Source organism: Coffea eugenioides, unplaced genomic scaffold (assembly GCF_003713205.1).
Source record: "Coffea eugenioides isolate CCC68of unplaced genomic scaffold, Ceug_1.0 ScVebR1_1371;HRSCAF=2210, whole genome shotgun sequence".
Lineage (NCBI taxonomy): Eukaryota > Viridiplantae > Streptophyta > Magnoliopsida > Gentianales > Rubiaceae > Coffea > Coffea eugenioides.
Window position 1 is genome coordinate 5,809 of NW_020861768.1, and position 11,545 is coordinate 17,353.

At 39.5% G+C, this 11,545-nt stretch overlaps 1 protein-coding gene across 1 annotated transcript; it reads right to left on the reverse strand.

Annotated features, from left to right (window-relative positions):
• Positions 1-5,681: 5,681 nt before the first annotated feature.
• LOC113755270 (zinc finger BED domain-containing protein RICESLEEPER 2-like) lies at positions 5,682-9,355 on the reverse strand. Its single transcript, XM_027299310.1, has 2 exons — positions 9,065-9,355; positions 5,682-7,283 (listed from the first exon to the last, which is right to left on the reverse strand). Exons 1-2 carry the CDS (start codon positions 9,353-9,355, stop codon positions 5,682-5,684), a joined length of 1,893 nt encoding a protein of 630 aa, XP_027155111.1.
• Between the last annotated feature and the right edge of the window lie 2,190 nt (positions 9,356-11,545).

Consider the following 11,545-nt stretch of genomic DNA (forward strand, 5'->3'; position numbering starts at 1 on the left):
TAGTTACGTGACTTAAACCAATTTTCCCTAAATTTTCTACCCAAGGTATGTATCGCGTATTGGATATGTCTATATGAATGCAAAAACCTAGACCTAGGGGGACATGAGGGAAATTTCTCTTCAAAGGTTGAGTGGTGCCAATCACATTAATTGCGAAGCCCACTAATGAGCCTTTGGAGAGGTCACACGTAATCCTAAATGACGTAAAAATGAGTGGTATGCATGCCATGTGAAAGTGTGAGTTTGTGTGAAATGAGAAAAATGATAAAAATAATAGGATGTAAGTGGAGGTGTGCAAATGAAGATAAAAAGTGTTCGTGTGCAAGTGAAGGGATATAAAGGTGCACGTGTGCAAATAAAAGTGTAAAGTGTGAGTAGTTAAGTGAAAACGTCCAAAAGTAGTGTGAAGTGAGAATGTGGAAAAAGGGTTAGGAATATCAAGTAAGTGTAATGTGATAGTGAATGAATATGATGCATGAATGCCTATAGGAAATGCATCAAGACGGGAACGGGGAGTGCCCTAACTTTGTGACTTAATCTTCCCTTTCGATAGAAGGCAGAAAACTGAGCGTGGCTAGAGGCTATCGAGTAGCCCACACTCGCTGCGTTTCCCTTATCGAAAAGGGGACTCTCAAAGCAAATGAGCCCTATAACTAGTATAGATGCAAAAGCCTAAAAATGAAGGGGAAAAAGGGTTTCGAGGAAGCATGCCTAATGATAAAACTAAGAAAAAAATGCTGACATGTAGTGAACATGCAAATATGCACTAAAAAAGGGGATGGCCTAATTGGGTCTATCGTTGGACTAGCCTTTCTATGAATTCGCCTAATGAAATAATGGAGCCACAACAGCATTGGAACTAGTGGTGGTGACGTACATTCATCCATCACATTCATTCATGGCTAATGGACAAGCGATTAAGAACATGCCAAACACCGCATAAAACACACTAGCACATAACAATTAGCATGCATCGCTAAGATGCAAGAACCTAAATAAAGGCAAATTAACTACATAGCAACTAAAGCATGCAAGACACATAAAGCAATATAAAGCCCTAACTAATTACATTTGCTAGCTAGGCAGCACGTCTTCAACCAGGTCTTCAATCGAATGCTCCTCCAAGCCCTATCTATTACAAGCCTAAGAGGTGTACACATACCCCATAATGAATAACCTTAAATAAAGGCAAAAGTAAATGAAATAAATGAAAGGAATTAAAAGAAAGGGCAAAGGAAAAGCAATGTAGACATGCAATTCACACTTAGCCACGTTGGATTCACATAGGAAAATATAATCAAGAATAATAGAAGCTAACCTGCCCTTGCAATGGAAATCGCAGTAAAAATGAGAATTATTAAAGCTTCAAAAACAATAAAGAAGGTCAAGGTACCAATTTAAATTAATTATTTGGTAATTCTAATGTCAATTAGGGCATTAAATCCGTAATTGTTTAATTGTCCTGAAATAGTGACAACTGGCACGATTAGATTCGAGTCAGGGGGATACGCGGGCTAATCTGAAATAACCCTGGTAGTGTGTTATTTGGTTAGAATAGAGCTCCTCTAATACGTAAGGCAATTGGGGAATTGAATTCTACGGGCGTACCTAGGATTATTTCTCAATTAGAACAGTGATTAACGGGCGTACCTTGATCACCGACACAGTAAGGAGGGGTTGACTGCCATCGCTTGTTTGGTAGTTATAACCTATTTATTGATAAATAATTGGAATTGGCTTTGCATCGATGATCAATTAGGTAAACCATTGCTGAAGTTATTTCTTGGCTAGATCTTTAATTAATATTACCTTGATTTTGGTGAATTGCCATTTGATTTTTAGTTGCCTACTTTATTTTATTTTTAATTGTTTCCTTGCTTTAATTGAGTTAGGCCTTTAATTATTGTTATTCTAAATTCAGTGAATTGTGGTTTAATTTCTAGTTAGTTATTTATTTTTATTTTCTTATTTGAATTTATTTAGTTGTTGTCGTTCCTACAAATCACTCCCCTGCGTTACTCTGGATTTCTTAAGAAACAAATATACCCAATCCCTGTGGATACGACCCTACTTGCCGCTGTCTACAAATTCATAATTATTTGTGAAAAAGAAATAACCATTTCCATTCGGGTATATCGGGATCAAGCAAACATCTTCGGGAATAGGGTGAACTCAAAGTAACCGCATTGCAAACCTAGAGTCCCATGCCTCCAGTAGCTTGGAATTGCGGGTTTTGGTTCATTTTAACTGGGCAATTAGGCTTAATTTTTATTATTGCACAGGCTTCGACACCCTGTCAATTTTTCAGGCGCCGTTGCCGGGGTATCTGACGTTATTATTTGTTTCTTTTTTACAGTTCATTTTTGTTCTAATTTTTTAATATTTTTTCTAGTGGTACTGCCCTCAGTCTTCTCGTAAGTGGTTTGATTTTTTAGCCCTCTGAACTAGAGAAGACTGCGCGTAGGAAAAGAACAGGGAGAGAGAGAGGAGAGAGGGCACTCTAGTGCTACATCTCAGAGATCCTGAGTCAGAAGTTGAAACAACAGATTCATTTGGTGAACATGTTTGAGTGACTGCCGGAGCAAGAAGAAATCCCATGGCTAATGCACGCGAACATTAACGGGAGTTGGCTCGCTCCTGGATTTAAATCAGCAGCCTCTATGCATTACTTTTCGCCACTGTTAAATGAATAACACTGCATTTTGAGTTCAAAATCTGGTCTGATTCATGCTTTTTACCTCTTTTCATATGGTGTTACGAGCAGGTGAAGCAGCCGTATAGAGCATCTGCAGGAGTTTGATGTCCGTGTGCAATTAGTATGAAGGCCCCCGGGCAATTAACAGAAGAGCAAGATAAAATTAAATGAGGGCATTCCCTTTTCTTGAAGGATTCTGCAAAGGACTGGTTAATACTACCTACCCCAGGTAGCATCACAGCATGGAACCAGTTGAAGAAAAAAATTTTAGATAAATATTTTTCTGCGTCCAGGGCTGCAAGTCTGAGAAAAGAAATTTGCGAGATCAAGCAACACCCAGGAGAGTCACTCTATGAGTATTGGAAATGGTTCAAGAAGTTGTGCAGAATGTGCCCCCAACACCAAATAAGTGAGCAGTTGCTCATGCAGTATTTTTATGAGGGGCTCCTTTTCAGAGACAGGAGCATAATTGATGCTGCAAGTGGAGGGGCACTAGTGAACAAAACCTCTCAGGAAGCACGGGAGTTAATAGAGGGGATGGCAGAGAATTCACAACAATTCAATTCGAGAGAGGACGTCCCAATACGTAAGGTAAATGAGGTAGAGACATCCTCTATGCAGCATCAGCTAACTGAGTTGACCTCGTTTGTTAGGCAACTGGCTGTAGGGAATGCATCTCAAGCCAGGGTGTGCGGGATTTGCACTGGTATGGGTCACTCTGCAGACATGTGCCCAATGTTTCAGGAAGAAACTGCAGAACAGGTGAACATGGCTGGCCACGCGCCCGCGCCAAGAAAGCAGTACGACCCTTACTCAAGTACCTACAATCTCGGGTGGAGAGATCATCCCAACCTCAGTTACGGAGGAAATAGGCAGCCCAACTTTGCACCGAACAGGCAGTCTAATTTCGTGCCAAATAAGCAACCAGGGTACCAGCAGCAGTACCAACCCCGACCACCTCCGCCCCCAAGCTCTGGTCCATCTTTAGAGGAGATGATGAAACAAATGATGGCAAACAAATGATGGCAACCATTACGCAAAATCAGCAAAGGACGGAGGCAACTATTATGTAAAATCAGCAAAGGACGGACTCTGAAATGCAGGACATAAGGAATCAGATAAGTCAAATGGCCACAACAATCAACCGTTTGGATTTCCAGAACCAAGGTAAATTGCCGTCTCAGCCTGAACTAAATCCGAAGAACGTGAGCGCAATGACCCTAAGGAGCGGGAAGGAAATTCAGGGGTCTGAACCTGTGATCCCTAAGGATAAGGATGAGGAAAAGATCGAAAATGAGTTTGAGAGGGAGGACAGCAATGGTGCAGACCCAAAGGTACTTTCAGACCCAATAATTACAGTTAAAACTAACCCGCCTCCTTTTCCTAACAGGTTGGAAAAATCAAAGAAACAGGATAAGGAGAAGGAGATTTTGGAGGTTTTTCGCAAGGTTGAGATAAATATCCCCATGTTAGACGCGATCAAACAAGTACCAAAATATGCCAAATTCCTAAGGGACTTGTGTGTCAATCGAAAGAGGTTGAGGGGAGATGAGAGAGTCATTGTTGGGGAGAATGTGTCAGCAGTCCTGCAGAGAAAGCTTCCACCCAAGTGCGGGGAACCAGGTATGTTTACTATCCCTTGTAGGATAGGTAACACTGTGATTAGAAGGGCCATGTTGGATCTGGGAACATCAATTAATGTCATGCCTAAATCTATATATGCTTCTCTAAAGTTAGATCCATTAAAAGAAACTGAGATAATTATTCAATTAGCTGATCGAACCAATGCATACCCTGATGGGTTGGTTGAAGATGTGTTGGTGAAAGTTAATGATTTGGTGTTTCCATCTGATTTTTATGTACTTGATATGGATGATGATCACTCCCCCGTAGGGGTGGGCACGGGTCGGGTACCCGCCCCGAACGTCAAATGGCTGACCCGACCCTAACATGTCGGGTCACTACTTTTTTGACCCTAATCCGCTCCGCTTGCCCTCGGGTACCCGATTTTCGGATACCCGAAAAATAGGGGCGGGTCATAGGGTACCCGCCCCTATTAAAGAATGCAAATTCCTGTATGAATGCAAAGACAAAGACAATAGCAAAAACAAACAAATTTGCAATTTCATCTTAGAAGATGAACCTGCCGTACGTCCAGCCCAAGACAGAGACAAAGACAATAGCAGTATTCAAACTATTTAGTTCCACACCAAGCCATAAAGTTAGAAATACAACAAAATTTCCCAATTCCAGCTACAATCACCTTAACCTTCTACAACACATTAAGGAGTACAATCTTCAAGAATCATCAATCTTTAATATTAATAATAGAATGCTCCTCTGTCAAACCTAAAAAAAAAATTTCAAAAAATAAAAACAACCAAGAAACATATTAGCACAAGTTGAAGCTCAAATGAATAAGAAAATTTTGAATGCAATGATAACAAGATATGAATAGTACTACCCGATTCCATTTCCTCAAGCTCAGTTATACTTTCTTCCAAATCAATTGGTTGAATACCCTTGCGAAGCCAATCTTGTCCACAAATTATAGCCTCCACCATTCTTGGAGTTAAAGAGCTTCAGAAAGAATCCAACACACGGCCTCCCGTACTAAAAGCAAACTCCGAGGCAACAATAGACACTGGAATAGCTAATACATCTCTAGCAATTGCAGCAAGAACTTGGAACCTATGAGCATTATTTTTCCACCAATCCAATATATGAAAGTTTGGACAGTGAAAATCTTCCTTCATTTCCATCAAATAGATGTCCAATTCCGTTTTATTGTGAGTGCTATCCAATGTATCAGCTTTTTGAGAATACTTTGCATGCATGTAATCTGATGCCCCTTTAACTGTAATTGTATCAACATCCATTTTATCCATTTCCCTAAACTGATTTTGACTTATCACTTCCTTATAAGGTGATTTTTCAGCAGAATAAAAGTCAAATAGAGAATGTAACACCTTTTCCACCTTAACTTTTAAAATTTCAGCATTCTTAGGATCATATCCTCATCAATAGCCCATTGAACATAACTTAGTTTATGCCGGGGATCAAGAACAACAGCAATCAGAATCAATATGTTAATCCTTTCAACATTACCCCAATATTTGTCATATTTTTTCTTCATATTTCCAGCCATAGTTGACAAACCAAAGTCATCACTTTCTTGAAATGAATTAAGAAGACCACCAATGCCAAAAATTTCATTCATATATACATTTCCTGTCACATAACGTGAACCCGACATTTTCACAGTAGAATCATAAAAAATTTGAAGAAAAGGCAACAAATCTTTTGCATACTCCCAATCCATCTCAGTTGGCACACCCCTCATCTTAGAACTCTTACGAGTATCATTCTCACTTTGGGGAGTCAACTCTTCGACATATTTGCTATCCACAGTTTCTAGCAACTCAAATGCCTTTTGAAATTTTAGAGCAGCCTCTAACATTAAAAATGTGGAATTCCACCTAGTTTCAACATCAAGGCATACAAGGTTTTTACTTTCGATTCTTTCTTTTTCTATGCAAGATTTGAATCTTTGAGCTCTAGCAGGTGAAGACCTAACATATCTCACAGCTGATCGAATCCTAACAATAGAGTCTTCCAAGTCTTTCAATCCCTCCCTAACCGTCAAATTCAAAACATGGGCAGCACATCTCATATGCAAGTATTCTCCATTTAAGACAATACATTTCCAATTAATAAGCCTTCTTCTCAAATATTGCAAACAAGTGTCATTTGAGCTAGCATTGTCTACCGTAACAGTCAAAACTTTACTAATTTTCCAATCAAGCAAGCATTTTTCTACTGTCCGACCAATAACTTCACCCGCATGACTTGTAATAGGACAGAAACTTAAAATCTTTTTGTGCAATTTCCATTTATCATCAATGAAGTGAGCTGTCAAACACAAATAATTCAGATTTTGAATGGATGTCCAAGCATCAGTGGTGAGACAAATGCGGGAGGATAAAGTTTCAAAGTATGCTTTCAAACTTTTCTTCTCATCTAAAAAAAGCTTATGGCAGTCTGTAGTTATAGTTCTACGTGATGGCATTTCAAACCGTGGCTGCATAACTAGACAAAAATCCAGAAATCCCTCCCTTTCCACAAATTTAAAAGGCAGTTCATCTATAATCACCATCCTAGCCAACATTCTCCTACATGCTTCTTGATCAAACATATGGGTTGTTAATGCTTTTCCCCCTCCCTCTTTTGGTTTAAACTCCAGCGTCTTTTGCCTCTTATCCGTGCTATTATACGGATATTTTTTACACCTATGAAGGTGATTACTCAAAGAAGTAGTACCATTTTTGCTTGCACAAGCAATCAGTTGTTCACAATATTTACAAGTAGCTTTCTTGTCTTTTGTTTCCGTACCTGTAACAACTACGTAATGCTCCCAAACCCAAGACCTATTACTCTTGCTAGACACTTTTGTCTCGGATGTTGGAAGAGGTGGTACTTGACATGTATCAGTTTCAGAGGCTTTAGCAACAATTTTTGGATCTGATGATGAATGATCAACACTTGGGCTTGTAGCTGTTGTAGCTGTATTATCCCCTGTACTTGACATCTGAAAAATTCAAGCAAAGCAAGCAGAAGTCAAAGTCTCAAATAATGGCTTGAGAAGCTAAAGCAAGATTGGTCAATGCCATGCATCCACCCCTGATTCTTGAACTAAAATTGCAAGCCCATTTTTTCAAAGCAAATTAAAAGCAATCCAATCAAATCCCAACTAAAAAGATTTTCTAGTGAGTTGCAGAGCTATGCATAATAATAATACTCCTACATTTGTTTAGTGCATATCAGCACTGATGCTCCATTAAATTGTAGCCATTCAACGCAAAAACCAATTCCAATTCGGCACTAGGTTGATTCTTAAATGTACAAAAACTAAAACATGAATTGAGCTGAATATCCTTTTCCCTCCATTATTTTATTTTTATTTTTTTTCCACAAGGACACAACTACCAATTGATTCCCGGCATACCAAATGGCAAATGGAACTGGACGCATACCTTCAACGTATAATAATAGTACTCATCATCATACTAATAATGCTAGTTAATTATTTTTAAAAAAAAAAAAGAAGAGGAATAAAATCAATGAAAGAGAATAGGAAGAACATATTTTCTTGTGCTAGTTCTAAAGAATTAAGAAAGCATGACAGTAGAGAATCAAGTAAAAATGATATCACTACTCCATAAAGAATGGCATTTTGAAGGCAGTAATTTACTCCCTATTTGAGTGCAGGGATCCTTTCTTTTCGCTCCCAATCAAATACAGAGGAGGCACTGATACATATATTAGATGTCCATCGGCTGCTTTAGCTTTTAACCAAACAAATTTATTCAAAATAAAAGTTGTTCCTAATCAATATCCACACATTCCTCAAGAAAAATTCCAACTCCACATCGTTGCCAAAATCAGAAACCTATCAAAACATGAGTTAACAGCTCCAGATCACTTCCTCAGAGCCATCGCATGAGTTGCAGAAAGGGCAATCGTGAAATTCAAAGCATGAGAATCAAGCAACATTTTCACTTTTAAGTATCTGAGTCTTAATTTTTGTTTTGCATTTCCAGTGTCTGTTTTTTGGTAGCTCTTTAACACTAGTTTCCTTTTATTAGTGAATGTAAATTATGTAATAGTGATGATATGAAGCTTTTCTGTGACAAATGTAGGTGCAATCATGTTAACACTTCCCAAATTCACTTTAGAAAACTTTTACCAAGTTGGAAGGACCGGTAAAAGAAAACATTTTATCATCTGGGTTCATCAAATCATCGACACAAAAAAACTAATTTGGGACTGAGAAATTACCTTTATGTGAAGATCGGCGTTGGCGTTGCACTTGTCCAACTTGAGTGTTTAGGACTTGAGAAATTGAAGGTCCAGAAGCCTGAAAGCTGAAGAGTGTTTGGAACTAGGATTGAAGAGTGAAGTCTGAAGACTGAAGGTGAAGAAGTTGCGGCGGCGCTGAAGTGAAGACTGAAGGCTGGAGTGTCGACTGAGATATGTTAGGAACTTAGGGTTAATAACTTTAAAATATTATAAATTTGCCCCTATATTTTTTAATATTTGTAAAATATACCCCCGGGTCGGGTACCTGCGGGTTTTAGATTTTGTGATCCGTATCCGTATCCGAATTTTACGGGTACCCGACCCTATCTGCTCCGCTGATAAAAATAGGGTCGGATAACCTAATTTTCGGGGCGGGTCGGAGCGAGTCGATCGATTTTTCGGATTTTCAGATTTTTTTGCCCACTCCTACTCCCCCGATCCCTCACCTTTGTTATTAGATAGACCCTTTATGAGTACAGTACAAACAAAAATTGATGTTAATAAGGATACCTTATCCATGGAGTTTAATGGGGAAATTGTGCACTTTAATATCTTTGATACTATGAAATATCCCTCAAACTCCAACTTTAGCTCTGTTTTCTCTGTGAGTGCTATTGACCCTGCGGTGTAGGAAGTGTTTGAAACTGTTGGCAGAGATGAGTTGGAGGTGGCTTTGACCAAGCACCTCGAGTTGGAGACAACTCCTGAGGTGGAGTGGAGTGAAGATTTAAAATGTACGATAGGAGCACTGGACTCATTGCCAACCTCCACAAAAAGGTACGAAGTTTCACCTATATTCATTCCCGAACCTTACCAGAGGGTATTGCCATCGGTGGTGCAGGCGCCTGTTTTGGAGTTGAAACCCTTACCAGAGCACCTGAAGTATGCATATTTGGGTGACAATGAGACACTCTCGGTGATTATCTCATCGGCACTATAAAAAATCCAGGAGGAGAAACTGATCCGGATCCTTAGAGAGCATAAAGAGGCGATAGGTTGGACAATCGCAGACATTAAGGGGATCAGCCCGGCCATCTGTATGCACCGGATTAGACTAGAAGAGAATGTTAAACCTGTTCGGCAGGCTCAAAGGAGGCTCAACCCCCTAATGATGGAAGTTGTAAAGAAAGAAATTCTAAAATTGCTAGATGTGGGGATCATTTTTGCAATATCAGATAGCCCTTGGTTGAGTCCGATCCAGGTAGTCCCAAAGAAAGCAGGAGTGACTGTGGAAGAAGCCAGTGCGCAAACCCACTGGATGGAGGCAGTGTATTGACTACCGTAGGCTAAACGCCGTCACTAAAAAGGACCATTTCCCTCTCCCTTTCATTGACCAAATGGTTGAACGATTGGCTTGTAGAGCTTACTATTGCTTTTTGGATGGATTTTCAGGATATTTTCAGATAGCAATTGCACCAGAGGATCAAGAGAAGACAACCTTCACGTGCCCGTTCGGGACCTTTGCCTATAGACGAATGTCATTCGGGTTGTACAATGCACATGCAACATTCCAGAGGTGTATGGTAAGTATTTTTTCTGAATATGTGGAGAAAATTATTGAAGTTTTTATGGATGATTTCAGTGTGTATGGTGATAGTTTTGATACATGTCTAGATAACCTGAAATTGATCCTAATGAGGTGTATAGAGACTAATCTTGTGCTTAATTGGAAAAAATGTCATTTTATGGTTGAACACGGGATAGTCTTGGGTCATATTGTATCGTCTAAGGGCATCGAGATTGACAAGGCTAAAATAGATATTATATCTGCATTACCTTACCCTGCGAATGTGTGGGAGGTGCGTTCTTTTCTTGGACATGCAGGTTTTTATCGAAGGTTCATCAAGGATTTTTTAAAAATTGGAGCCCCGTTGTTCCAACTCCTACAAAAGGATGTGACCTTAAAATTCAATGACAAATGTGAGAAAGTCTTCGACAAGTTGAAAGAATTGTTGACCTCACCCCCAATCATCCAGCCCCCTGACTGGAGTCTACCATTTGAGATCATGTGCGATGCCAGTGATCATGCTGTAGGGGCTGTGCTGGGGCAAAGAATGGGAACGGCAGCCCACGTCATCTACTATGCGTCCCGAGCATTGTCTGGAGCTCAACTGAATTACTCCACTACTGAGAAGGAGCTCCTAGCAGTAATTTTTGCTTTAGAGAAATTCAGGTCATATTTGCTAGGTGCTAAAGTAATTGTATTTTCTGACCACGCAGCATTAAGGTACCTAATGACCAAGAAAGATGCCAAATCGAGGCTCATCAGGTGGATATTGCTACTACAGGAATTTGACTTAGAGGTAAGGGATAAAAAAGGCTCAGAGAATTTAGTAGCAGACCATTTGAGTTGCATACCAGTTGGGAAGGAGAGCGAGCCGTTGAAAGATGCATTCCCTGAAGAGCATTTATTTTCCTTAAATTCTCAATTGCTTTGGTATGCCGATTTAGTCAATTATCTAGTAACGGGGTAATTTTCCTGCAAGTTGGCCAAAATCAAAGAGGGATAAATTGAAGAGCGACACCAAGTATTTTATCTGGGATGACCCGTACTTGTGGAAGAGATGTGCAGATCAAGTAATGAGGCGATGTGTAAGTGAAGTGGAATTTCAATCGATTTTAGCTTTTTGTCATACTTTTGCATGTGAAGGTCATTTTGGACCCAAGAGAACTGCTCATAAGGTTTTAAAAAGTGGATTTTATTGGCCTTCATTATTTAAGGATGCCTATGTGTTCTGTAAGTCAGGTGATCGCTGTCAAAAGGTATGTAATATAGCCCGTAGAGATCATATGCCCCAGATCCCGTTGATTTTTATTGAAATTTTTGATGTCTGGGGTATAGATTTCATGGGACCTTTTCCTACTTCATTTGGTTTTATATATATTTTGCTGGCAGTTGATTATGTGTCTAAATGGGTGGAGGCTAAGGCCACTCGGACTAATGATTCAAAAGTAGTTGCAAATTTTATCAGGTCTAATATTTTTGTGCGA